This window comes from Protobothrops mucrosquamatus, unplaced genomic scaffold (assembly GCF_001527695.2).
Source record: "Protobothrops mucrosquamatus isolate PMUCROS unplaced genomic scaffold, P.Mucros_1.0 scaffold1432, whole genome shotgun sequence".
Taxonomy (NCBI): domain Eukaryota; kingdom Metazoa; phylum Chordata; class Lepidosauria; order Squamata; family Viperidae; genus Protobothrops; species Protobothrops mucrosquamatus.
Window position 1 is genome coordinate 303,917 of NW_015387616.1, and position 27,451 is coordinate 331,367.

Consider the following 27,451-nt stretch of genomic DNA (forward strand, 5'->3'; position numbering starts at 1 on the left):
CAGGAGAATAACCCAGAGAACCCATGGGTTCTCTGTTATGGAACCCATGATGTGACCTGAGAGGTTAGACTTGCACTGACCATAATGGTCTTCTGGAAGCAAGTTAAAAAGGAGCTCTTGCGGATGGTTTTTTAAGTAGTTAGGACAGAGCTTCAGGGATTATTTATATATATTCTGATAGCAAATTAATGACACATCATAATGGTTGCATTTATTACAATATTATTTGAACCATGGAATTTTATTCTTTGCAGTCATCAAGAGTCACACAATGGTAACTTCCTTAAAAATAAAAATCCAATAAATAAATAAATTAGTGTGCAATGGGCTTACACTCTTGCCAGTGTGTACACTACAGCCTTAAAAATGTTCCACAGGGTAGTAAATCATAGATAATTGAATGTATTTAAATGTAAATAAAGAGCTCCTCAGCATACAAGCAATAATTTTCTGTATAGCTATTTAGTAGTAAGTCTAATGAAAATCAATGGGAATTTTTAGAAGATGGTAGCTAAAGGCAAGGTATAAACCAGTACTGCTAAAAATGTGGAGTTCCTGCTTTGCCCATGGCTATAAAATGAAGCTTTGGAACTAAACTGAACTACTTAAGTTGCATAAAATAAAGACTTTAGCTAGACAATAAGCAAGAAGAAGGGGAAAAATGGTGCAAATCCAGAAGGAACTTTAAATATTTCAGATCCCTCAAAGGGTTTCCCTATAAAGTGCATAAATGGCTATTATGACTCAAATAATAACCATGAAAATTAAAGTATAGTAGCAGAAAACCCAGGGCTGGCCAGAAGGTACAATGTAAGTCCAGCTCTATGTTTTATATGCTACCGGTATTCAAATATCCTTAACAGGTATTAACAGAGATTAAACTCATACTTTAATACACATGCTGCCCTAAGGACAGGCAGGTATGATCAGTGGTAAGACTGGGTTATACAGGAATGTTTACTAGACTTTTTTTTTTCTTTATTTCAGTTCAGAAAATACAACTTTCAAGAATTACCTTCATTTGAAACACGGTGGGGAACACTTACTTTCTCTGGGCCTTTTCTTTCTTGGCTTTGGTCCGTTTCTTTCGGGCTTGCAATGCTAGAACTGAAAAGAGATGGGGAAGCAGAAGAAAGCTGAATCAAAATCTGGTTCAACTCAAAATCTGAATTTACAAATCTGGTAAGTTTAATTTTTAAGCATCATCTTTAGTTTACAAATCCTTAACTAGAGGCACCATTTATGTTCGATTTCAATCAGATATGTGCCCCCGTCAGATTTTTTTTCTTCCTTAAGAACGTAACCTAAGTGGAGACAAAGTATCATACTCTCTACCTCGTCCACACAAAGGGGAGCATTAAGCAGACGCTTAAGAAGTACATCACTGTCAACGTACCTTAAAAATGCAACAGGCATCTGTTATTAAGTATACTAAAAAGAACCCAAAACCAGATCGTTTAGATTAGAGCAGCGGGATGAATTCAAATTAAAGGAGGCCCAAGAAGAGCAACCTCTTCCTGACGTGAATTAAGGAAGGGGGAAAAAAACCAAACCCGGAGCAAAAAAAGCCCAACGCGCTCACCTTTCCGTTCCATGGCGGCCAGCGACGGCAGCCCCGCTGAGCTCCCGCGCGTGCGCTCTAAAGATGTTCCTTGCGCCTGCGCCGGGCGTGGGCGGGCCGGCCGGCGCGTGCGTACGGCCGGTATCTTCGCGCGCCGTTGTGCGCGCCACCAAATTTCTTCGGCGCCGCTGCTGTCACTTCCTTCCGAGCTGGGACTACTAAGGAAAGCCACGCCCCCCGGTTCTTCCAAGCGCATACGGCACCGTCCCCTCCTCTGCATGGGAGGATGAAGCCGCGCGTTAGGCTGCTCGCCCGCCTCCCCCTGTCCCATGTGCGGAGCGCCCGCGCTTCCCCCGCCGCAGCCCACTGTTCTCCCTTTCGGTTTTCGCCGGATTTGGCGGGGTCAGAGAGCGGGACAATGGTAAAAACTCCGCCTGGCGTGCGGTAGTGAGGTGCTGTCGCTAGACAGAATTGTGACGTATTCGCCGTCAATTCTGCTTGCGGGCGAAGTTTCAAGTCACGCACAGCCGACATGAGATTCAATGGACAGAACGCCTTTCGGGCGTCCCATTCGAGCGATGGTTTCTGATGGGTCCTCGTCCATCAGTAGATGGCGGGGCAGGTCGCAGCGTCTGAAACTGCTGCAGAATTGCGTGAGCCGTTTTGAGGCGGCTGTTAGAGGCGTTCCTGATGTGTTTGGGGCTCGACTTTTAAAGTGAGATTTAGGGTTATGTTACTTCCGCATTCTTGAAGGAATATTTTTTTCCCGCAGAGCGGCATTTAATATCTTGATACGTCCTCTGTATTTTAAATGAATTTTTGGTTATTTTTTTTTTATTGTTGTAGGTCGCCCAGAATCACTTTGGGGAGATGGGTGGCTATATACGTTTAACAAATAAGTTGAAGGTAATGTCATTTATAAAGCGTGATTCCCCTTACAGATCCTGTTCCTGAAACAAAAAAAGACGGAAACGAGTATTGCATGGTAGTAGTTTGCTTCTTTGCCAAGAGTAAGAGATGGGCAAATGAGTAAAACGCCAGCTTGATTCTGCATACGAGTGAATATGGCATCAACGTTGGGTCCGTACAAGGAAACGAAGCAGAGTGCGCGCTTTTGATTTCTTGAGCAAGGCTGGACAACACTGTTGCGGAGTAAAGCAAATTGGGTTTAAAATAAGCGGAAGTCCAGCAGTTTCAGTAACTTAGGGTTTGGACAAAACTCAGCAGCACTTTTTCGTGCGGCTGCTGATAAAAACAGGATCGCCAACGTCCGATAACGGATATGGCACAAGAAGGAGAAGGAGGCTGGTTAAGCGAAAACGAGGTGGAAAAAAAGCACTTTTCATTACAGGAATTCACGTTAATCGATAAATCAAAGAGGTTGCCTTAGAAATGTCGCAATGAAGATTACGGCACTTCTTCGCCTAAAGCAGGGGTAGTCAACCTTGGCTCTTTTATGACTCGTGGACTTCAACTCCCAGAATTCCTGAGCCAGCACAGCTGGCTCAGGAATTCTGGGAGTTGAAGTCCACGAGTCATAAAAGAGCCAAGGTTGACTACCCCTGGCCTAAAGCTCCGAGCCGCAGTCTTTCCCATAGCAACAGGGAGGAAAGCAAGAAGATAAAAGCGGGCTCGGGCTGTCAAACTACCCCAGGAAGGCAACTCCTACAATTACCTCAAACTCCGCCTTCCTCCGTTTCTCTCTCTATCCTTATAGATCTCGCGAGACCATCCTAGTGGGCTGCGCTCATACAGGCCGCAAGAATTAGGTTCCATATTGGGGCATTGTCACTCGCAATTCCGAGTCGCAGATCTCGCGATACCTCCGCGATCGATTGGTCGAGAGGATCTAGGAAGAGGTTCGGAGAAGTCAGACTGGCGTGTCTCCGTCATTGCTTGGGTCCCCCGCTCGGCTCTTAAACCAGCTCCGGTCTCCTTAGAGACCTTGCGTGCTCCTTCGGTGGCCTTTCCCTTCAGGCTGGAGAAGTGAGCACTTGCGGGTCCCCGCCGGCCACTGTTCCTCCAGCGGTCTTTCTCCTTTCCTCCAAAGGAGGGGCTGCTGCAGCAGCGGTGCAGGGCGCTCGAGGCGAGTTGCGACCAGCGGCCGAAGTTGCAGCTAGGCGCGGGCGGCTTTCCCACCTCCTCCTCCTCCTCCTCCCGCGCGGGAAACTCCCTTTCGCTGCAGGGGGAGGAGCCGCGATCCCTGTTCGAGGGTCTCCTCCCTCCCGGCCCCGCTGGGTGGGGCGGACGTGGGGGTCGAGATGACCCAGGAGCGGCCCAAGTTCTACCGGCAAGAGCTGAACAAGACGATCTGGGAGGTGCCCGAGCGTTACCAGAACCTCTCGCCGGTGGGTTCCGGAGCTTACGGCTCCGTCTGGTGAGTTGCAATCTTTCCTGGGGAAAAGGAAGAAACGTCGCCGTCTGCGCTGCACGCAAAGGGCGAAGGCGCATCTTTTCAGCGCCGCTTGGCATTGCAGTTGTCCGCCTTTTCGCCGAGGCCTGTCAGCCCCATGGGAGAGTCCTATTCCTTGCAGTTTGCAAAAAAAAAAAAAAAAAAAAGCCTCTCGGGATTGGCCTTGCATGCTTCAACACTCCCCGCACCCCAAAAAGAAAGCTTGTTCAAGTCGCGGTATCAGAAGGAACTGGTTTGGGCTGTTCTGTTACGCTCTCTGAACTCCGGGCTTGTAGCTTTATGCTGTCTTGTGCGTTATCACATTCACGTCGTCCCGTCAGTCTCATTTTCCCTTGTGGCCACTTTCTTCTTATTTTGTTCTGAGCAATCATCTGGTATAGGTGGTTACCCTGTTGGACCTGGACCAGGGAAACCAAGCGCAAACCGAACCCACCCATGGAAGCTCGTTGGCCAGTTTTGGACTTTCCTTCCCCCAGTTGCTCTTCCCCCCCCCCCCCCCCGTTTACCTCCCGAGGTTAAGGGGGGGAGGGGACAAAGTGAGTGCTTTGTACTCTTCCTTGAGCTGGAGGAAAGGCCAGATAAAAATTTAACAAATATGCATAAAATATCTTGCTTTTCTGGTGCCTAAATGATAGGCTATGGGAGAGAGGAATTGCTTAATTATTGTTGTCCCAGTTTCAGTTTGGAATTGCTGGGTAGGTTGTCTTAGACTTAGAGAGAGCTGCCTTTGAGGAAAAAGCATGAGTGCCTTGGTAAACTTCAGGATTGTTTCTTGTTAGTCTGATGCTGCTTTCTGTTGGGCCCTATATCAGTAAAGCAGTGACTTCAGCCCTGCATGAGGAGAGAGGTTTAGCCAGCCAATAGCCAGCCAAATCTATTGCTTTCATCTCATCTTTCCTGAAAGAAGCTCAGGACAGCATAAAAACCCTTTCTGTTCTCCCATTATCTTTCTTCTTACAAAGATTGTTGGGTCTGTTAGGCTGACCAGGACTGACCTAAGGCTTCATGGATTTGAAGTTCAGCATAACCAAACTGGATTTTCTAGTGTATGAATAGGACTATCTTAAATAAAAATAGCATACTTCAGGCTTTCACTTTTGTAAATGAAGTTGTGAGTTGTACAGGCTGAGCATAAAGACATTGTAAAAATAGTTGAAAAGGAGTAAGGTAAATTAGGAGGTGAAATTGTAGTGTATCTCCTAATGACAACTTACACTGTATTTTCTGATGTGCATCAGTATAACACAAATATACATTAGTTGTGCATGGAGAAAGAAGGTTCAAGAAAACCAGCTTCAGTGACAAATCACTACAAATAATAGCTATGTTATGTTAAGTTAGTGAATAAAGCAGAGGTAGTCTACCTTTTTGCTTTAGTGAAATACATAGATGTTTGCTAATATTATAGGCATCTTAAAAATGGTTATGATTACTGCCTCTAGTCAAAACATTTTATTGCAATAGCTTACCGATTCTATAGATTCATTCTGCCACTCCTTTTTCTTTTTAACGAGTAGGAGGATAGATTCCAAATGATACAGTATTTTTTATTTTCCATTATGGAGCTTAAGTAAATAACAAATGCTGCTAGGGGCTGGTATTGCTTTGTATAGTATGCCTGAAAATTCTTCATTAGAATCTACAAAAACATTAAAAGTCAGTTATGCTGGTAAATTTTCCTATCCCTAAGATTAAAAAAAATCAGAAGGAAGTAAAGTACTTTTGACAAATACATTGCTTAACAAATGCAGTAGGATTAGTCAATAGACATATCAGTGATTTTAGTTCATACTGTATTAGTCTCTTATGGCTTCTCTAAATGGCGTAGTTACTTTGGGAAAATGAATTGAGCACTGAACCTCCCAGATAACATTATGCCAGAAATCAAACATTGAAATAGTATGCCATTATTCAAAATGCATCATATACAGGTTAGTCCTCGATTTACGAGCACAATTGAGCCTAAAATTTCTGTTGCTAAGCAAGACAGTTAAGTGAATTTTGCCCCATTTTTACGACCTATCTTGCCACAGTTGTTAAGTGTCTCACTATAGTAATACAATTGTTAAATGAATCTGGTTTCCCCATTGACTTTGTCAGAAGGTCACAAAAGATGATCACATGCCTGGACACTGCAATCATCATAAATATGAATCAGTTGACAAGGCTGACTTTTGATCACATGGCTGTGGGGATGCTGCAACGGTCTTAAGTGAAAAAAGTCATGTCACTTTTTTCACTGCTGTTGTAAGATTGAACGGTCCCTGAACAAACTGTTATAAATCGAGGACTACCTTTATTCTACAGAAAGTAAATTGGAATAATATTAAAATACATTTCATTAAGTTTTTTTTAAGTAAATGTACATGCCTACTGACTTTACTTGGGTCTATGAATATTTTTGTTCAATCTATTTCAAATATCTCAAATAAAGGTACCTATAAAAATTATTAGTTTCTTGATACAGATTTTATATAGCCATTTCAAATTCAGTTTGGACATACTTTTTGGGCAACAAAACCTATTTAGTATATTTTTAAGAGTTTGTTTATATGAGTTTTTAATGATTTATTTGAGCCAATCTAAAAGCCCTACGTAGATTATAGTAATGAAAAGATGTACAGAGAATTAGCATACTTTTATTTCTGTAAAAATGTAGTTCAGTTTTTAAAAATTTAGCACTCAAGTTTTCTTTATAATATTTATATCTCTAGAAAATAGATCTATTTATGTTACACTTCTAATTTTGAGAATTTGAGACATACCAAAAATTCATCACATGAGAAAAACAGTATATTTTAAATTCATATAGATGATTATTAAATTTCCTAATTTAGCATTATATTTTATGCCCTTGTGGCCTCGAAGATTTAATTAAGACTTAGATTTTACTTCCTACCCCTGTCTATTCAAAAATAAGACATTCAGTGGGAGTCAGTTTCAGGTAAATGTGAATAGGATATAGTGTGAGTTTCTTGGCAAACCAGTGTAGTTCTGTCATACTGTGGCAGGTTCCATAGTTTTAAATAACTATATTCTCCCTCTTTCCTCCAAGCAGCTTAAGGTAGGGAAATAACTGACTATGTCTGGATACTCAATCTAAAGATTCTCACTGTTCTTTTACTATACATTTAAGGTAGTCGTTGACTTATGATCACAACTGAGACCAGAATTTCTTTTGTTAAGCAAGGCAGCTTTAAGTGAGTCAAGGGCAATTTTTTTTTTGCCATGGTTGTTAAATGAATCGTATGGTCATTAAGCAAATCTGGCTTCCCCCATTGACTTTGCTTGTGAGAACCATCTGGGAAGGTCACAAATGATGAACCCATGACCCCAGGATGCTGCAACTATGATAGATACATGCTGATTGCCAAGAGCTAGTTGTAAGTGTGAGAAACTTGTCACTTTTTTAATGTTGTTGTGACTTCAGTTACTAAACAAATGATTGTAAATTGAGAACTACCTATATTTTGTTCCATCTTGAGAACCATATTATAGTTTTTCCAGGATAACCTAACTATTTCAGCTAATGCTTCTAACTAATGCTTCTAGCATTAGAAATTGCAGTGTGTGATGGGGTCTCCATTGAATTAGAAAGGAAGAAAAGTCAAATTCTCCATACAGCTTTAGGTATAAATTGTTCTACAAGTTTCTGCTTTAAGCTGACCTAAGTCTAATTTCACAAGAACATTCATTTTAAGGGCTGAGGATAAAACAGAATATTTTTGTGGATTCTTCAAACAATTTGGTGATTTATGTTTCAAGGCAGCGAAAAGGACCTCTTGTAGACAATGAAAATGGTTATAGGATGGAGAGAGAGTTTTAATATATAGAGAAAATATTTTCAAATCTTTTTTTAAAGCAGAAATAGGAATCCTCTCCAAAACATCCTACTGAGAACTGGATATGATTATTGGCTTCCATTAATACAGAAACCTGAATGTTGTGAGATGGGTATTGGCTTAATCAATCCCCCCCACCTGTTCAAAGTATGATTCTTGATATGAGGGTGGAGCATTACTGTTGAAGGAAATACTTTTTTTTCTTTGATTATTTTTCCTCTTCAAAGGGCTTTTTTACCTTCATATCTTGAAATAACTCTAAGCCTGGAGTTGAGTTCTATGAGTACTTTTCTAGTAGCCATAATTCCGAACTTCAGTCTTCACGGACTGATGAACATATTTGGAATTTTAAAAACACTTTTCTGGTGCATGAAAATTGCATGGACGTATCCATGAAGTCATCCATTATCTTTATAGCACAGAGAACCCAAGGATTCTTATAGTTAGTAATTTTGGACTGTATGGTGATGAGCACTTCTAAGTCATCTAAAATAGTTTACAGTGTATTCATTGCACAGGTTAAAAGAACTTCCTAATTGTAGACTAAATTGAATTCTTCTTTGTTTTAGTTTGCCAGTATTACACTTGAACAAATACTATAAGAGTGCTAAGCATCTGATGTATTATATTTCCTTTTGCCTAATATAAAGCAGTGCCTTTGCATATAGTTTGGCATCAAGATCAAGGATTTATCCACTACATTCAGTATATAATTTGATCAGTTAAAGATAATTAAACCATTAAACCAGATAGGTTAAAGAATCCAGGCTAGCAACCAAGTAAGCATACAAGGTATCTGTTTTGCCTATTGCACAGAAGACATCCACAGCATACTTCTATTTATGTACAGCACTTAGTGCCCACTAGACTGCCTGCTTACTAGAACTTTTTAAACATGCCAGTACAACCAATCTGAGAGAAATTTGGCAAAATTTCCAGAAGTTAATCTTCAAAACTAGAACTGGTTCCTGGTGTTCTAGAAGACACTGAACCATGAAACACCATGTCTGCAATATCAGAAACTGGAATAGTTTACCAGGGATGGCCAGTTTGACATGACCCCGGAGTAACAATAGTAGGTTTTGCATTCCTGGTAAGTTGATAAAGCAAAATGTAAGGCATTCATATTTTTTTTGTCTGAGTAAATGCAGCTAGGATTCATATTAGACCTCAAAAGTATTCTTAGAAAATTATAATAAAAACTATCCACCTGCTTATATAAAGGAAGAGGGGAAGGTGATTAGTGACGATACGGACCTTTCCTTGGGACTCAGCAAGTTTGGCATGATGAGGAATCAAATGATTTAATGGTATATGACATCAGTTCTTCCTGTGCCAATATAGCTATTATAGACATTTTGCAAGAACACTTGCCAGCCTTAAATAATTGGGTATCCGTTGTGGGAATGTCTCTTTTTATGTTCAGTTCAGTGTGTTTAATAACACATAAGAGATTATTCTCAAATTTAGTGCAGGCACGACTGACTTTGGGGAAGAGCGAAAAAAGATTTTCCATTCAATTTCAGGCTAAAATGATATCGGTACATTAGTTTTAGGATACATTTTAATAGAAAACAGACAGAAATCTGAGCTATTTCTTGCCTATATTGGCTTGCTATAATGAAATTATGTATTAAAATAATTTTATTCTGACAAATACAGTTCAAATTATTTCTTATTGAACTGTACTCAGATATACAGTATCTGTTTCATCTTCAGATATGATGGGCGGTCCTTTGTATATTTTGTACTTGTTTGCTATTTAGTGAAAATTATAAAAATATGGTCTGGATTTTTTTAATATGTGGAAATGAGTATACAGTATCTCTTTAAAGTTGTCTGTCAATCTGATTAGATCAGAAACCATGGCAATAAAAATTCAACATCACAACTTCCAAGCATCTTAAAAAAAATGTGTCTAGATATTTCTGAGTTAAGTTATTCAATCTACAGATCTGAGGAGTAGTTTGGACTTTATTTCCACAACTGGCTTTCTATAAGGCATACATCATGCTTCAAGATGGATATAGGGATCTTTTGTTTCTGAAATGTCACAATATGTGAATTTTGAGGTTGAAACGTTCAAGGAGTTTAGGGGAAGTCATTGTCATATCTCTGTATTATTAGTCATTATATGATTGCAAAATTTTTCATTCTTTCTTTATAAAGCCAGAATAATTCCCAAAATTATACATTTAATATAGTATATTAAAATGAATATAGTATAATAATATATATAAAACTATCCATAAGTGATTCTTTTTCTAAGTTTACTCCAAGAAAAATTTTCAACTTCTTTTGGAGCTCATATTCTGAGCTACAAAGTTATTTAGTTACATTCTCTCAAAAGAATAAGATAAATGATAATCTTTTCATAATAAAATGTTAACACTGATTACGCCATTAATGCTTTTTTTAAAATGATTTTATAGCTCTGCCTTTGATGCTAAAACTGGCCTCCGTGTGGCAGTGAAGAAATTGTCCAGACCATTTCAGTCTATCATACATGCCAAAAGGACCTACCGCGAACTGCGACTGCTTAAACATATGAAACATGAAAATGTGAGTTTGACAAAAAACATAATTTTGTACACTGTATTTGGTTTCAGAGCCAAGTTGAGGATGAACTGTTTGTTAACCCTGGTTCACTTTACGAGTGTGCAGGTATTCAAATTCTGAGCAGGAAAGGGCTTTTGGATCTGGCATGCTCACGCATAGCTACTGTCTGAAAGATTTCTTTAAGGGCTACTCACGGGTACAATAAATATGATCATGCTGAATCCAAAAGCACATTTCACACATTGGAATTGAATACTGCAATCCATGAGTTTGCACGGGGCAGTTTTCATGTCAACCATAATGAAATGAAAATGAGGTCAGTCTTCAAGCAAAGAATGACAGTGGAGAGATATAGTAGTGCAGTATTTATTCTCCTATTAACTAGGAGCATATTCAAATTTGAGGAAATAATATAGCTGTTAATTCTGCAATCTGCAACCGTGGGACCTGTTGTGAAATGCTTCATAGCTTCTCTATATTTCTGGAACACAATATTGCAAAAACATTTCTTCCCCTAGTGCAGTTGTTGTCCGGGTTAAGCAACCCTCTCAGATGATTTGTTACTTCTTATCTTGTTTGATTAGAATTTGGTTGATTTTTTTTAAAGATCTCTAGGCACATTTCATTTTATTGTTTGGAGGTGTTTATTTTTTATTTTTTGCAAAAAGTATTGCTTCTTTGGTTTTAATTCCTTGTTCATTTCTAGAGCCACTGCTATAAGATAAGCAGCTACATAAATCAAATGATTAAGCCTGTCATTTTATGAGTATTTAATAAATAGATCTATCCTACATAAATTTAATTGAGTAAAGTCTGCAGTATTGAGGATTGAACTGATGGAGATTTTTGAAGTACAAATTTAGTACAGCTAATCTGCTTTTAATGAAAATACTTCTTCAGACATATTAGTAAATACTGAAAGTGTGAAAAAGTTGTTCTATGAAAGCTTCTCCTAATTTCTCTTTAATGCTAGGAACACCGACACAAAATTATGCAGATGAGCCTTTATGATCCGATTGTCAACTCTTTGAGCATAACAGTTCAAACTATAGTTCCTATTTCATTGTGTCTTGTTTCTAAATAATATATTTTTATACTGAGCCATGGTGGCCCAGTGATTAGTATGCAGTATTGCAGGCTGACTTTGCCCATTGCTAGGAATTTGATTCTGACTGGTTCAAGGTGTTCAGAGCTGTGGCGGTGCAGTGGTTATAATGCAGTACTGCAGGCTACTACTGACTGCCAGCATTTTAGCTGTTCGAATCTCAGCAGGTTCAAGGTTGACTCAGCCTTCCATCCTTCCGAGTCAGTAAAAGGACCCAGATTGTTGGGGACAATATGCTGACTGTAAACCACTTAGAGAGTGCTATAAACTAAAGCACTATGAAGCAGTATATAAGTGCTATTGCTATTATTCAAGGACTATCAGATTTCATTCTTCTGCAGATAATGATCGAGCACTGAATGTAGCAAAGACTGGTAGTTTGTAACTGTAATTGTGTGTGAAGAAATTATTACTGAAATATATTGACGGCAAAACATTAAACTTTAAAAGGCTATATTTTCCCATATATATATTTGCTTTCGTAGATTTTCACGGGTACAGGTATGCAGGTCAAAACTCATTAAGGACAGGCCTACCTTAGTCAAAAATTAGAGTTTGGAACTCACCCTAGAAATTTGCTTAATCTTTCCCCAATAAGCATTCAGGAGCCTAATTGAGAACTAGGTTTTTTTTCCAGCACACTTTTGCCATGGCATATGACTGTTGCATACCATTGTTATCTAGCTTTTGGTAACTAGCTATAGTTTTTTTTTTAAAAAAAATCTGTTTTTTAACCACTGTTTCTATTGTTAACATTGAATATTTAGGAAGGTCTTTCAGTAAAATTCCATTACTTTTTAATACTACTTCTGATGTCAATGAAAAGTTTTCACATGTAAATTGGATTGGATATTGAATGGATGGATGGATATTACAACTGTGAACACTTCAGAACATGTGGGAGTGGAAATGCACTGTCATTATCACTGTAAGAGAAGCTTCCATAATTTGGCATATGTGGTCCTGGAAGGAGATGCAGCTGCTTTATGGGTTACAAGCTAGTGCTCTGTTCACACATCTGCACGTTCCAAAGCACTTCCTCCAAATCAAATCAAAGAAGCATGACATAGCTCTAGCACTTACAGTATTTTTTTTTAATGTTTGGCCCACAGTAATTAAAATTCCCATAAATTTATAAAAGTCTTTCAAAAAACCTTCAAAGTCTCCTAACATAACTAGCAATTTCCTAATAAGTTTGCCCCAAAGTCATTAATTTCGGGGGGGGGGGGTTTGCATCATATTGGCTCAAGTGCCCAAAATGCAGTTACATGACTGCAGGGAGGTTGGCCGTGAGATCTTTGAATCTGTTTTTAAGTACCTTTTTCTGGGTTTGGGGTCGTAATTTCAAACTGGCTCTGAGCATCTGGTCATAAGTCGATGACTACTTGTATAATATTGGTTTTATTAAATGCAATTAATAATAGCAACAATCAGTAATCACAGCATATTTAGCATGATAGCAATGAGTTATAGCAAGCCCCAGGATGTCTATATTAGTTTTCTTTAGCATGGTTCTGCAAAAAAAAAATTGAACTTTGCCAAGATTGCTGTTGCTAAGCAACGTGGTTACATGATGTTGCGGTTCACAACCGCATTGCTTAGCTAAAGTTCCAGTCCCAGGTACTTGTAGTCCTCGAGTTACAATCGCAGTGGAACCTGCCCATAATGGTCATAAGTCATAAAACAGGTCAGTCATGTGAGCAACCCGATTTTACATCATTTTGGGGGGTGTTAAACAAATATGTTGGTTATTAAGTGAATGCCTTGGTCATTAAGCGAACCATTGGTTTGCTGTGGTCATGGTTTTGCCAAAAACCAAAAGTAACTGTTGTTTTTTGGGGGGAAAACTGTCATAAAAATGCCATATTCTGTATTCTCCAATTTTAGTCTTTCGGTTTTGTATTGTTGGTAAGATTGTGCCAGATTGATTTCTTGCTACTGTCAGCATAATAAATTGCAATGCATTTCAGTATGATTCTGAATCATACTTAATCACATATTTGAATCAATTTTTACTTTCAGAATTTTCTGGATATTTTGATGAATTTGTTTCCAGTACTTTTGATCATTTTGTACTTATACCATATATCAGGGGTAGGCAACCTTGGCTCTTTTATGACTACTTCGACTCCCAGAATTCCTGAGCCAGCCAAAGTTGCCTACCCCTGCCATATATGGTAACATTTTTATTTGTTGTGGCATTTCCAACAAATAAGCCCTCTTGATAAAGACTGCATTGAGATGAATCTAAGCACCTCTGATTTAGGCCTTCAAAGCTGTATTTATAACATACCAAAGCACTGAATTTTGGTCACTTAGGACTAATGCAGTGATATCTAATGCAAGTTGGATAGATCACCATAAAGTCACCATTTTGTGTAGGAGGTAGTGAATGGTCCTTCGCCAGGGTTTGTCTATACGTCTCCATACACGATTATTATTATTTTGCAATGCACGTTGCCCAAGTATAAAATTACTCTTTAGTAATTTCTTTACTGCAGTGTGGCCATTTTTTTGGTACAAATTGAAGCATAACATTCATGGCAACAATAGAAGAATGAAAATAAAGCAGGATTTGATGCTTTAAATCATGTATTTACATAGCAGGCACTCTGGATTAGGATAATAAATATACTTCAGTTGGGGAAAATGGATTGGAAAAAATGGATTAATACATATGCTAAGTTAAGAATATTTTTCCCCCTCTTTACAGGTTATTGGACTTCTAGATGTATTCTCACCTGCGAAGACATTTGAAGAGTTCAATGATGTGTAAGCAACAGTTCAAAACTTTGTAACATATATACTTTATATATTTAAAAACACTAATCCAAAATTTATAGCCTTTACGTTGGATTAAATTTGTAATTTGCTGAAAACTTCCCTGCATGTGAGGAGAGTTAATGGGGCAAATGTGAGTGGGAGTATGCATCTAAGGACATGAATAGTTTACGTTCTATACCTGCCTCAGTTTTGTTGCTGTAGAAGTGTGTATGCATTGACATCAAATCTTGCATTTGGAATGAAAAATAACATAAGGACTGCTTCACACTATATGTTCTCTGAGGAAATAGTAAAATCATAAATAAGGTGGCCTGAGTCACTCATATACTTTGATTTTGTTTTATGTGTTGTTTAAACTCAGCTGTTGTAATTTGTGAATTATGGTTTATAGTTTAGTACAGAAGTTCTCACACTGATGGTATTGTGTCCTCCCCCCCCCCTAAGATAAACAAGCTCATGTTGGCTCTTCCAAACCAAAGCAATTATTTTATTGGGGCCAGGACTAGGCAAAAAAAAAAAAAACATCACTTGTCCCTAATAAAATTGTAATCTAAATACCAGACAGCACAATAGTGAAACTCTGCAATCTTACAAAACAAAAAATCTTACAAAAAATTAGACACAAACAGCCAAAAATCAAATGCAAAATGATGCTTTTCAATCAGAAATATAAGACTGTCCAATCCCACATAACCCTGGAAATCTGCACGCCTTCTTCAAGATAGCTACTGCTGTTCCCCTTCCACCATATCATTTGCCTGGGTTTAACTTCAACAATCGCATAAAATCTGGTCTCTGCACTTGGCACAGCTAAGCAGCCTCAGAATGAACTCTAATAGCAGTTCATACTCAAGGACGGTCATTATGCATTTCTCACCTGTAATGAAGTCAGCCTGTAGCATGTACCCCACGAGTGCCTGCAAGATCAAGCCAAAGTGTTATAAGACCATGCTCTATTCCACCTGCCTTGCGCAGAGATATATCCTGGAGCATGGTGCCCAGGCTTGAAGCCTGCAAGATCACACTCCAGGTCCTCTAACCAGATTGTAAAAAAATGGCCCAATCACACATGCTCACAGTGTGTGTACCTAGATTGGAGTCCTGCAGGATAGTGCTAAAGTCCTAATAGACAACATTCCCACTCTACTGAACAAGCACCTATCTCTGACCAGGCAGAGCAAGAGAGGTTCAGGCAGCAACTTTACCCTACATGTTTAAACATTCTAGAATTTGTGGCCTCTTCTCCCAAAGTCATAACTTAATATGATGTGTTGCACCCAGTCAGTATTTATCAGGATCATAGAATATATAATTGGTTAGTATATTCACATCAAAAGGAAGATTAAAATATTAGAAATTGCTGTACATGTGGTAACAATAGTTTCTAAGCCATCTCATACATAAATTGATTTTAAGTATTTGAATAACTTGTAATATAGGATAAGTGCATGCAGAATTTTGCGAAGTTCTCCATTTGTATGCCATCATCTCTCTCTCTCTCTCTCTCTCTCTCTCTCTCTCTCTCTCTCTCTCTCTCTCTCTCTCTCTCTCTCTCTCTCTCTCTCTCTCTCTCTCATTACTAAGCTTTGTGTTTGCTTCTGCAAGTTGTATATCAGTTTAAAGTTTAGGTTTTATAATTCAAATAACATGTTGGCAAAAAAATATTTGCAGTTACTTTCTGAAGCAGAATTGACTACTTTTCTTTTGGGGGAAAGGCAGGGGCAGGAAGGACTTAGAAAAAGAAAAGCTGAGCAAAATGTCTGATGACAGGGAAGAATATAGTTTCTTGATTTTATTGTTGAATTTTAAGGTTTGCCTGTTCCATCATTTTGCATTAAAGGACTCGTGTACTTGTAGCTGTATGATGAGAGATAGTGGATTATGAAGTGACAAACATTTTAAAGAGCTGAGTTTAAAACTTGTAAAACTTGTACGTAACAGTTTTCAAAGACACGTTGAGACAGGCTCCTTGTTTTAATAAGTTCATTTAGATGGATTTTGCTAATAGATACTAATATGACTAAATGTTTCATATAGCCTGTACTGTACAACCTTTTTACATTTCTTCAGAGAAATAAAAAAACTGAATCATTCTAAATATCTCCTTGATTCATAGTTACGAAGAACAATTAACTTCTGAAAAATCTTATTTTCTTATTATGATTTCTCTGGGAAGTGGTTGATTATGGCTGCAGTGGATGGATGGGTTGCATGGAAGGAGGAGTGCATGTGAATCCCTGGGAAGGTAAATAGATTATATGAGTGGAATCTAACCTCAGGTTCAGGGGTCGGCAACCTTGGCTCTTTTATGACTGGTGGACTTCAACTCCCAGAATTCCTGAGCAGCATGGCTGGCTCAGGAATTCTGGGAGTTGAAGTCTACCAGTCATAAAAGAGCCAAGGTTACCTACCCCTGCTCTAGTTCATAATACAAGTTCTGTAAACACAGAGGGAGAGTGTCATGAGATGTCTTTATCTTCTCACATTTATAACCTACAAGTCAGAACCTATATGAAACAGTCTTTGTTTTTATTATCCTGTTTCAATTTGAAAGGAATAATCTTGAATATACATCTCCCAAATAATAACACACAAAATTCTGTAAATACAATTTTATACTTGTATAAATCTCTTATTTTTGGATTAAATGGATTATAGTGCTGATTATGTACTTACAAAATACATCAAAAATTATACTTCTGTAAAATAACAGAGTTCTCTGTGGAAAAAATTGTGATGAAATTAACTTTTCTAAGTATACTGAGCTGGAGTTTGACAAAATTAATTTTATGTTTTGCTATTGATGTCAGTGGATGTGTAGTTCAGGTAATGAAGGGTCCACTTTATTGTTGGAGTACTTCTTCCAAATTTGGTGAAGATGGTGATTAATAGATAAGTAAGACATTGTTACATGTCTTGGATTATACTACATGTACTGTTTATAATTAATGATTTTAAGTGGCTGTGCTTATGTTTCTTTAATCTCAGAAATGCTGAATTGAGTTGTGCAAAGCATTTGAAAAGGAGGCTTTGCAAAGAAATTTAACATAGGCAAAACTTCCCTTCTCAAATATTAAAGCAGCCATGTTCTCTGGAAGGTTTCAAGTCTGCTTTGAAGGTGGTTTCTGGTTGTCTGTGCTTACGTGTGCACATGCCAATGCTTTGCGTATAGTTTCAGGGAAAGTATTGCTTGTGCATGTAAGTGCAAACAACTGGAGACAGTCTTCCAAGAAAAAGATGGCTGCTTTAAATACCTCAAAGAAAGATAGTTCACTCAAGTCAATGATTTCTATGAAGCATTCTTCTGGATATTTTTGCATAGGTATTTATATTTGAGGGTGAAGGTTCATTCTCCGAGTTTGTGGGTTGGTTTCTGAACATTTCATTACCAGACTAGGTAACATCTTCAGTAGAGCTTAGGGGATGTCAGTGTTCTTCTGTTTATAACAGACATGTCAAACACAAGGCCGGCCCGCGAAGTGCTTTCATGTGGCCCACGAAGCCATCCTGGAAACAGTAAGGGAACGGCCCCCTCTGCCTTGGACCTGGCCCAGGCCAGCCAGGAGCCAATTTACAATTTTGTGGTGGCCCTCTATGCTAAAACGCATTCAGTCTTAGCTCCATAAGGCCCCCCCCTCCCGCATGGCCTGAGAGGAACAGTGAGGCTCCTCCAGTGGACCATGCCTTGGCACTTGCCCTGGTCCCATCTCCTTCTGCCAGAGACCCTCATATCTATCCCACTCCTGCCCAGGCCCCCACAGGCACCTTGACGCGAACGATGTAGAGCTGGCCACACCCACTCCATCCACGCCCACCCAGTAGGCTGCACCCACCCTGGCCACACCTACCCGGTCCCCTGAGGGCAACCACAATGCTGATGCGGCCCTCAATGAAATTGAGTTTGACACCCCTGGTTTATAAGGACTTCAGGTGTGGGTATATCAAGTGAGGCTCTTGTGATGGGTCTTGTGATGGGTCAGGTGTGAGTCATCAGTGAGAGGCTTGTGATGGGACTTGTGATGGGGAGGTTACATCAGGTCAGGGTCATTTTCATATTTGTTCAGGTGTCTTACAACAAAGTAATATTTTGGCTTGACTTCTGTTTTCCAGATATCTTGTAACCCATCTCATGGGAGCAGATTTGAATAATATTGTAAAATGTCAGAAACTCACAGATGACCATGTACAGTTTCTCATCTATCAAATTCTTCGTGGTTTGAAGGTATTTCCAGTTTTATAATTATAGTAACTCCGCTGTAAACTTACTTTCTCCTTTAAAGAGATCTAAAGAGGCGAAAATTGTATTCAGCCAAAGGCAGTGTTTCATTTTTGCTCTCCTGAATTATGTAGAGGGACTTCCTTTTAAATGGATTTGAAAAACGTTTGTCCTTTCTGAGATCTGGGATGGAAGCAAAAATGCTGTTGCACAACTATTGGATTGGCTCTGCTTCTTGCACAACTGAACTTGAATTGGCTCAGCATCATAGTTAGAGACATTAATATTCTTAGTTCATGACATTTTTTAATTTGCTTGTACTGCATGTGCTATATTCTTATAAGATATGAGGAAAAGGAGACTGTTTTTGACACTTGAAGGAAGGGGCATAAAAGTCTTCACCTAATCCCTTCAAATGTATAAAATACTACCTAAAGGAGAAGAGATCATGCTGTAGATAGCATCATAAAGTACTGCCTCCCCACCCCCCTTGTCGTCTCGGTAGAAAGACAGGAAAGATCTCCAACAGGCATGAAAAACATAATTTTATAATGTAGCCAGTAGTAATATTTTCTCAACCATTTTATTAAATTTAGGAACATTTTTCCCCCCTAATCTCCTATAAAATGAGTTCAGGAAATAACGGTCTACATTTTATTTTATTGGCACTGCCTATCATGTGATTCCTGTTTGACTGTACTCACTCCAGGAAGGAAACACAGAGTTGGGAAATGTCCTATATTGGCCCAGAGAAAAAGTGGTCTAGTTGAACTATATTATGCAAAGCCAGAATTCAGCTCATTGTTTTGGTTAACAAAATGGGCAGTCCTAGAGGAAAACATGTTTTTAAGATTGTCCAATGTGGTATAAATTGAATATATATTTTGATATTGGTGTACAAATTGAGGGATATTTTAAACATGTTTTTGTATCTGGATAAATCTTGACTTTGCCCATTTGTTTTTGTGGAAACTAGAAACTAATGGGGGGGAAAATGGAATGAAAACAACAACAAAATCAGCCAAATAAACCATAACTGATTTGCTCATCTCAGCAACTTCTTCGTTTTTTTTTTTTGTTGTTTTTTTTTGTGCCAATAAGTCTGTGTTGACTCCTGGTGACTGCCTGGACAAGTCCCTGCAGGTTTTTTGTTTTTGTTTTATTTTGGCAATTTTTCAGAAGCATTTGCCATTGTCTTCTTACTAGGGCTGAAAGAGAGTGACAGGCCCAAGGCCACCTTTGTGTCTAAAATGGGACCAGAACTCACAGTCTCTGCATTTCTAGTTTGGTTTAGTAGTAGTTATGATAACTCCAAAACACAAACAGTAACAAGTTACATTAAGGTGGAATTGGGGTAAGAGAATTTGACTCTCCAAAACGTACATAGGGTTAGTTAGCATATCCTTAATCAACTTTTTATTGAAACCTGTCCAAACTGCCAGACATTCCCTTAAAATTTGTTGGTGTTGATGAGATTATCTAATTGCTCAAATTACAAGGAACTTTGCACATGGATATTTTGAATCAAGATGTAACAAGAAATGATTAAATCTAAAGAATGAAAATCTTACATTACGTTATTGTTGTTCATGTAGGCATTTTTTTAAATTTCTAGTTGCAAATATTTGCTTTCCTATAGAAAGAAGCTCAGAGCAGGCCAAAAAAAGTACAATTACTAAATCATGAATGCTGTATTAAATGGCATAGGAAAAACATATTTTATCATAAATAAATTGAAAATAATGCCCTAAATCTAACATTAAAACTTTTATCTTTTAGTATATCCATTCTGCTGATATAATACACCGAGTAAGTATTATTGAATTACTAAAGCATACAGTATTTATAGTATATAGTATAGTTCTCCTGGAAGACAAAATATTTAAATTTTATAAATGAAAATAATTAAACATATCCATATAAAGGAAGACATTATACATCCAACCTTGTTACCGTGTTGATTCTATGCACCTTTCTCACTTATTTTCTCTGTTAAAGTGCAGTATGTCTTTGATAATTTTTATAGTGAATGTATTGTTTGTAAATGGCTTATTTTTATGGATAATGTCATATATTTTTGTATAACATTTGTTGCTGTTAATACAATACAGTACAGGTTGTAGAAATTATTACAAATAAGATGTGACTGTATTTAATTGCTTGGTTTTGAACAGCTATTTTAATATGGCAGAGCTGATTCTCTTTTTCTCTTTTTATTTTAGGATTTAAAACCTAGTAACCTAGCTGTGAATGAAGACTGTGAGTTGAAGGTAACTTAGAATTAGTATACCACCTTGTTTATGGAAAGTAAGCATGTCTAATCTTATAGGTCAAGACCATGATAGTGAAGTGTAGGTACGTATGTATATATATCCATAATGTTCTTTTGGGTATAATTCAATCATTCTTGAATCATGTTAATATGATATAGTGTTACTATTGTTGTGCATACACTGTCTCAGATGTATTATAAATACTTGATATCTGTTGTATTTTAAAATTTTCATTTCTTTCTGTCTGCTTAATCTCAGACTTCTTCCTAGTGTAGCTTGTTAGAAAAGAAGTGTGCTTCTGTCTCACCCTCCTTTTTTTGCTTCTCTTGCTCACATTCTTTTTTAATTGTGTCAATATTAGTCTGTTTTTCTTGTTTTACAGATTTTGGATTTTGGGTTGGCACGGCATACAGATGATGAAATGACAGGATATGTAGCGACCAGATGGTACAGAGCTCCTGAGATCATGCTGAACTGGATGCATTACAATCAAACAGGTATGAGGTTTCATTAGCCTAAACTCTTACTAAGAATCAAATAGCACAGGTTGTGCTCCATAATACAGTTGTCCAGATCCAACCTAATAAACTGTGTATAATTCTTACAGTATAATTTAGTTATTTTTGGAACTATTTAACAGTTCTTCACCCAAACTTACCTATTCTTATATATTACAGTGCATTTGTGAGATGTTTTATGTTCCCATGCTAGTTAATTCTTTTAGTATTAGATACTTATTGCAGTTGTTTCATACCATACATTACCACCACTGTATTCCATTTTGAGGTGAATAGATATTATGCAAAGCCCAGGAAAGGAGTAAGAAGTCGTAAGCAAAAGAAATTAAAAGCAGGATACAGAAGAAAAGAAAAGGAAGATAAAATTTAGTTCACACCCACAGTATTTGCTATACATTTCTGGACTATATACTATTTCAAACAGTCTTTTGTTCTGTAAACTTACTGAGTTGCTTTGAGGAATTCTTCAGCCTTTATCCAACCATCACTTTCTTAGACTTGCTCTTCCTTTCAACTTATTAATTATTTCTTCAAGTATTGGTTTTGTAATCTGACACACTTTCATTCTTAATATATTACCAGACCACTTCCATATACATTTTGATACCAGATTTATATTCCATCCAGGGTTTATCATCACCTTTTCATTCTTGACCCCCTCACTTCTTGTTTTGCCACACGCACTTCTTATTCCCATTACATTAAATAAAATGAAAAATTATTTCTCCTGACAAACCCTTCTCATTCCATATTAAGAACTATGCAAAGTCCTGCTGTTGTACACAGCTTATGTTTTCAGAATGCTCTGAGTTTCCAGAACTCGTCTGATTTTTTTGATTATCGCCGTAATCAAAAGTCATAATGTTACATTCAGCATAATTAATAGTTTTCGTAGTATTATTTTTGTACACATATAGTATAGTCTAAATGGTACCAGTTCATATTTTCTGATATATGTTTTATAACTTTCATTCATAATTAAACTTACACAAATACTTCTCTCTACGTGTGTGTATGTGTCTTTCTCTCCCCCACCTCTCCCTCCCTCTCTGTGTGTGTCTGTATGTGTGTCTGTGTATATTGGATCACCTTCATTAATCCCACCACTTTCTCTTAGTTTTACAACATTAGTTTTCTTTTTCATTAATTCTTAACAACCACATGCAGATTGTATGGATTTTTTTTAGCAGTAGAATATTTCTGTTGAGATTTGTAACTATTAATTTCCTTTTAACTTGATTTGTTTTATCCTCAGTTGATATTTGGTCAGTTGGATGCATTATGGCTGAACTTTTGACTGGAAGAACACTGTTCCCTGGTACAGACCGTATCCTTTAGAAACATCTATAAGTAAAATAAAACAACAGGTTGAACTGGGAAGGACATATTAATTAATATGAAACTATGATATTGAATTCCTTCTTGTGCAAATTATTGCAGAGCTATTTTGTCAATCTTGGTTTAGGAAAATTACTTCATTCTTTTTTAAAGAAAGCCTTTTTTTGGTATGTGTTCGAAATGGATTGTTGTGGCCTGGTATTTAACTGTGGCTCAGAATACAAAATGCATTATTGCCATAGAAATTAATCATTAAGAACATTCAGTTACATTAAGAAAAATACATATGCATGGGAATATTTGTTAGGAAGGTAACAGCGTTCCATGTGCCTCAGCAGTATAAAGTCATGCTGGCTACATGATCACGGAAATGTCTTTGAACAATGCTGGCTCCCTCAGCTAAGAAATGGAGATGAGCACCACCCCCTAGAATCAGACACGACTAGATAGGGGAATCCTATACCTTTACATTTAGGGGAATGTTATGTGAATAACAATATAATGCTTATGTCAACTCTACAATGAACCTGGCTGAAGCCATCTTGCTCGTTCTAGGTTGCCACAAGAAAGGGAGGGGGTGCCAAGGTAGGAACCAAGGTCATTCTATCAGATAGCTTAGTGGGTTGGCCATTTAGTTAGAACGTCCGCCAAACTATTCTATGGGGGAACGTAGCTGATTGCATAGCACTGGGATGGGAAGTTTGACTTTGTAATAGTGTAACTCTTTGGAGGGAATTTCAGACTTGGTTTCATTTTTGATCATGCCAATATTTTGTAACCAATAAACATGTTCTTTAAGGAAACCTCTAGCCTTGGAGTTCTGATTTTGTTGGTTTTAGAATCAGAATCATGGCAGCTTATACTGAATATTGTTCTTTGGATAGTCTCCAAATACTAAAATTTTGCTTTTTAGTTAAATAAAAGTGTAGTCCTCTTTAGTCTTAATGTTTCAAAAATAATATCTTCCTAAAGAGAATACTAGGCTTCTCAAATTTTAATTATATCTCATTAATTCAGAGATAAAATGGGTTTATCTATTACTTGGTATTCGGTCTCTCTTTCATTTCTTCTGTTTTAATGCCCTTCAAGTATAAAAACAGTAGAAAGCATTTATTTTTATTTTGAAGACTTACATTAAAAACATCTTAGTAGCTAAGTATATTTTTATATAATATGTGTTAGTTGTATTTTTTGTGCCTTTTTTGTAGTATAAAGACACACACTATACTATCAGTATGTATTTTTCTTGAATAAGCTTCAACAAGGGTGAATAGGGAATGGTACCAGTTCTTTCAATTCCCTGTTTTTTCAGGGAATTATATGGACATCTTAAAGATGCATATGGCACACACTTGGCACGGCAATTGGTTAATATTTGCTATACAAATCTGGATTACATGTTTCAAAAATTTAGAAGAAGATTGGGTACTTAAATTTAAGCATATTAATATGTTCAGTCAAAGTTTGTGTTGAGTAAAATCTAAGGTTATAAACGATGGATAAACTTTAAATATTCCTTCTTTTATCCTGACTCCATTCAATGTAATATTTCAATTGTGAAGTTGTATTCTGGGAAGTGTGTGATTAATTTAGTTGAGGTGAACTTTTAAGCTGTGTTTGCACATTGTAGTAAACTCTTCTAACATATGATTTATTGAGCATAGTTATGGTGATCATAAACTGGGATTTACAAATTATTACGGTGGTTTCAAATGTCACACATTAAGCCCAAATCATGCACACTTCAACATGTCTAAGTGTGATGTGTGAACTAGACCTGAATTTAAATTCTTCTTTTCTCATAAAGCATTACAAGGAAATTGTCTATATTGGCACATAATTTATATTATAAAAATATTCTAAGTTATTAAAATTTTTCAAAATATAATACTTTCAAAATATTATTTTGTCTAGGTATTTGCTTATTGATTACTCATTTTGATTATAGATCAACAGTTTGCTTTATCTGAATAAGATATTTGGCTTTTACACAATTCATTGCTGATGATTTTGGCAAGCTTCAGTTGTGGGACTTCTCAGGCCTTAAAGATGAGTCTTACTGCTATTTGCATGTCTTTCTTTTAATAAACTTTGTTTTGGATAGATTCTTCTTATTTTACTTTTACTTCTGCTAATTACTTACTTAGGTGTCATAGAATTGGGACCTTGATGATTAAATGGACAAATGCCGCCCATCTCTGCCTGACCATAATTGGTAACTCTTTCAATGACATTTCAGTGACCGCTTCATCTATTTTATCCATTGCCTTCTACTATTCTCAACCCTACCAAGGCTTTCCTAGTGCATTATCCATTCATAGTGAGTGTATGCTTCTTGGTTACTGTCTCAAGGAAGCAGGACTAATTGATTGTTTTTCTTGCAGTCTGTCTTTCTCTTTCCCCAGTGTCCTATTTTCACAGTTGTGGTAGTTTCCAGCATAAAATCGTTGCTTTAACTATTCCTCATTGCTTTGATATGTCTTAATCCTGAAGTAGGGACATTATGAAGATTTGTAAAGTTATATTTTATATTTTATGTTCCATTAAGTCACACTCTTTGAGTCATATAAGACTGATTCACTTACTCTGTTTTCTTTGGCTATTGTTGTTTTACCTTGCTGGTCATTAACTATACAGTAATTAAATGAAAACCTTTCTCTAAGTTTTCCTTTATCAATCATCATCTTGTCTAAGATTCTCATTGCCTCCCTCTCCAGGATTAATCTTCTCTTTCCTTCTTCAGCATGCTATTGTTCATCTATTCTTGAGCCTAAGAAAATAAAGATATCTGTCCCCTTATTTCTTTACCATCATTTGTTAGTTTGCTAAGTATGTTAATTGATGTAACTTTTGTTGCTCTTCTGAGCATTCTTTATTTTGAGTAATAAAATGATACTATTTGTGTATCTCAAATTGTCCATGTTTTAAAATTCAGATTTGATTCTATCATGTCTTCCATTATTATAAAAGATTAATTGTAAAAATTAAACATATAGGGATCAAATGCACACTTTGTCTCTCTCCATTTGCTACCCAAACAAATCTGTTTCTTCTAACTTGATTTTTAACAATATCTTCTTGTTCATTGTAGCTGCTCCAAAGAAGAATAATCAGGTATTTTGAAACATTGGTTAGCTATATTATATTCCACATTGGTTAACTATGTTATATTCCACATTTTGCATAATAAAGAGTTTTACTGTTATCAATAGAGAAAGGTAAATATCTGTCTACTGTTTTTGTTGACCATCTTACGATACCTATTTGTTCATTCATCTCTCTGCCTTTTCTGAAATCTGATTATTCATTTATGTTTTTCTCCATGCATAACTGTATTCTTCCATATAAAAATGAAGTAACATTTCACTTGCACTTCATGTTCATTTTGACAGCCTAATTTTTGCCTGGTTCCTGCTTCATATTTCAAGCTTCAATACTATGCACCCTAGCAAAATAAAAAAAACTTCTCTTTCAGTTCTGGTACCAACTGTGATTGACCTTTCTTCCACCATTGATCTGACTATGTCCTTATGAAAGTTTGACATTCTTTGCCAGTAATTTAGAGAGATGCCTTCTAAGAAATGGATTAGTGGAGTAGCACACCAATTAATTGGCACCCTGGTCTGTCTAAATGTTTCATTTATATCCATGTAGTTTTTATGTCAACAATACAGAAATGTTTTGTCATTGCCTTCTTCTAAGTGGTCAACTTCTTCCATACTTCAGAACCCAAGTTATCCTCACTGCAGCTGTAGATTACTCTTATCTTCTCTTTTAATCTGACTGCAAAGGTGAGCCTATCAGCAATTGTGGCATCATTTCCAGAATGTAATTAAGTCGTCTTATCATGTCAAAGTTATAATTCTGCATAAGAATTTTCTTCTGTAGCTGATCACAAATGATTCTTTTGATCAGTTACAAGTAATACTATTTCAGTATTATCTTTCACTGCTCATACAAAATGTCCATCAGTTACTGACTTACATACCTTCAATTCTCTTAGAAAATACTGTATTGTACATAGGTAATGGAGAAAAATAATTTGAATATGATAAATAAAATAGTTTCAAGAACATGTAATATCTAACTTCATTTTTCAAATTATTTCTCAAATAATGTAAACCATTTAGCATTTATCCTAGAGGAAGCAAGATATTTAGATCACTTGGTTTTGTTTGTTTGATATTACACATACAGCATTTTACTGATACGAATTAAAGCTTTGTATCTCTATGGCCAAATTTATTTATTTATTTATTAAATTTATATAAATTTAATAAGAATAATTTTATTTAGTGATGTAAATCACAACTTTTATAAGATAAAGTTCAAGAAGATAAGATAATTTCAAGAAGCTGAAATTCTCCCTGTTTCAAATATCTATTGTCTTGACATTTATCTTACTGGTTTTGGATAATATATTTGTAATACAAATAATCCACTGGTTTGGGATAAACTGTCAACTGAGAGAGATCATTGAATTAGTGGGCTGTGAGCAAAAAAAAAGTTCTATATTAAATAGTCTCAAAAATGCTACTTAACATAGGCTTTAGAAGTAAATAATAATTACAATGAGTAACACCTCAGTTTTTATATCTGACACTGAATCTTCATCTTGCTAATGACTTTGAGCTATGTACATTTAACTTAAAATTATTTCAGTCTTCAGTATATAGATTAGATATTGTATTGCAAAAGTTAATTGCATTAGGAAATGGTTTGAGGTGGGGGGGAAACTAAAATAACTTGGAAATACTTTGATGGCTAATAAAACTGCTTTATAGAACTCAGTGATGGCTTGATCTTTGAACTTCAGCTATACTCTTGTCATTTTTTTAATCC

The 27,451-nt window shown here is 36.8% G+C and overlaps 2 protein-coding genes across 3 annotated transcripts in view; one reads left to right on the forward strand and one right to left on the reverse strand.

Moving 5' to 3' along the window:
* Positions 1-1,904, reverse strand: part of SRPK1 (SRSF protein kinase 1) — a 32,431-nt gene extending 30,527 nt beyond the window's left edge. Inside the window, exons 1-2 of the mRNA XM_015821946.2 lie at positions 1,583-1,904; positions 1,047-1,107 (exon numbers count right to left, since the gene is read on the reverse strand). Coding sequence (XP_015677432.2) covers positions 1,047-1,107; positions 1,583-1,892 — 371 coding nt within the window. The 5' untranslated portion in view covers positions 1,893-1,904. The remainder of the gene's footprint in view (positions 1-1,046; positions 1,108-1,582) is intronic.
* Positions 1,905-3,741: 1,837 nt separating this feature from the next.
* MAPK14 (mitogen-activated protein kinase 14) overlaps positions 3,742-27,451 on the forward strand; it is a 36,214-nt gene continuing 12,504 nt past the window's right edge. The window contains exons 1-8 of one of the 2 annotated variants that reach the window (XM_015821949.1): positions 3,742-3,938; positions 10,249-10,378; positions 14,194-14,252; positions 18,375-18,486; positions 20,260-20,289; positions 20,703-20,750; positions 21,136-21,250; positions 22,527-22,598. In XM_015821949.1, coding sequence (XP_015677435.1) covers positions 3,823-3,938; positions 10,249-10,378; positions 14,194-14,252; positions 18,375-18,486; positions 20,260-20,289; positions 20,703-20,750; positions 21,136-21,250; positions 22,527-22,598 — 682 coding nt within the window. In that variant the 5' untranslated portion in view covers positions 3,742-3,822. The remainder of the gene's footprint in view (positions 3,939-10,248; positions 10,379-14,193; positions 14,253-18,374; positions 18,487-20,259; positions 20,290-20,702; positions 20,751-21,135; positions 21,251-22,526; positions 22,599-27,451) is intronic. The other variant, XM_015821950.2, reaches the window with a different exon arrangement.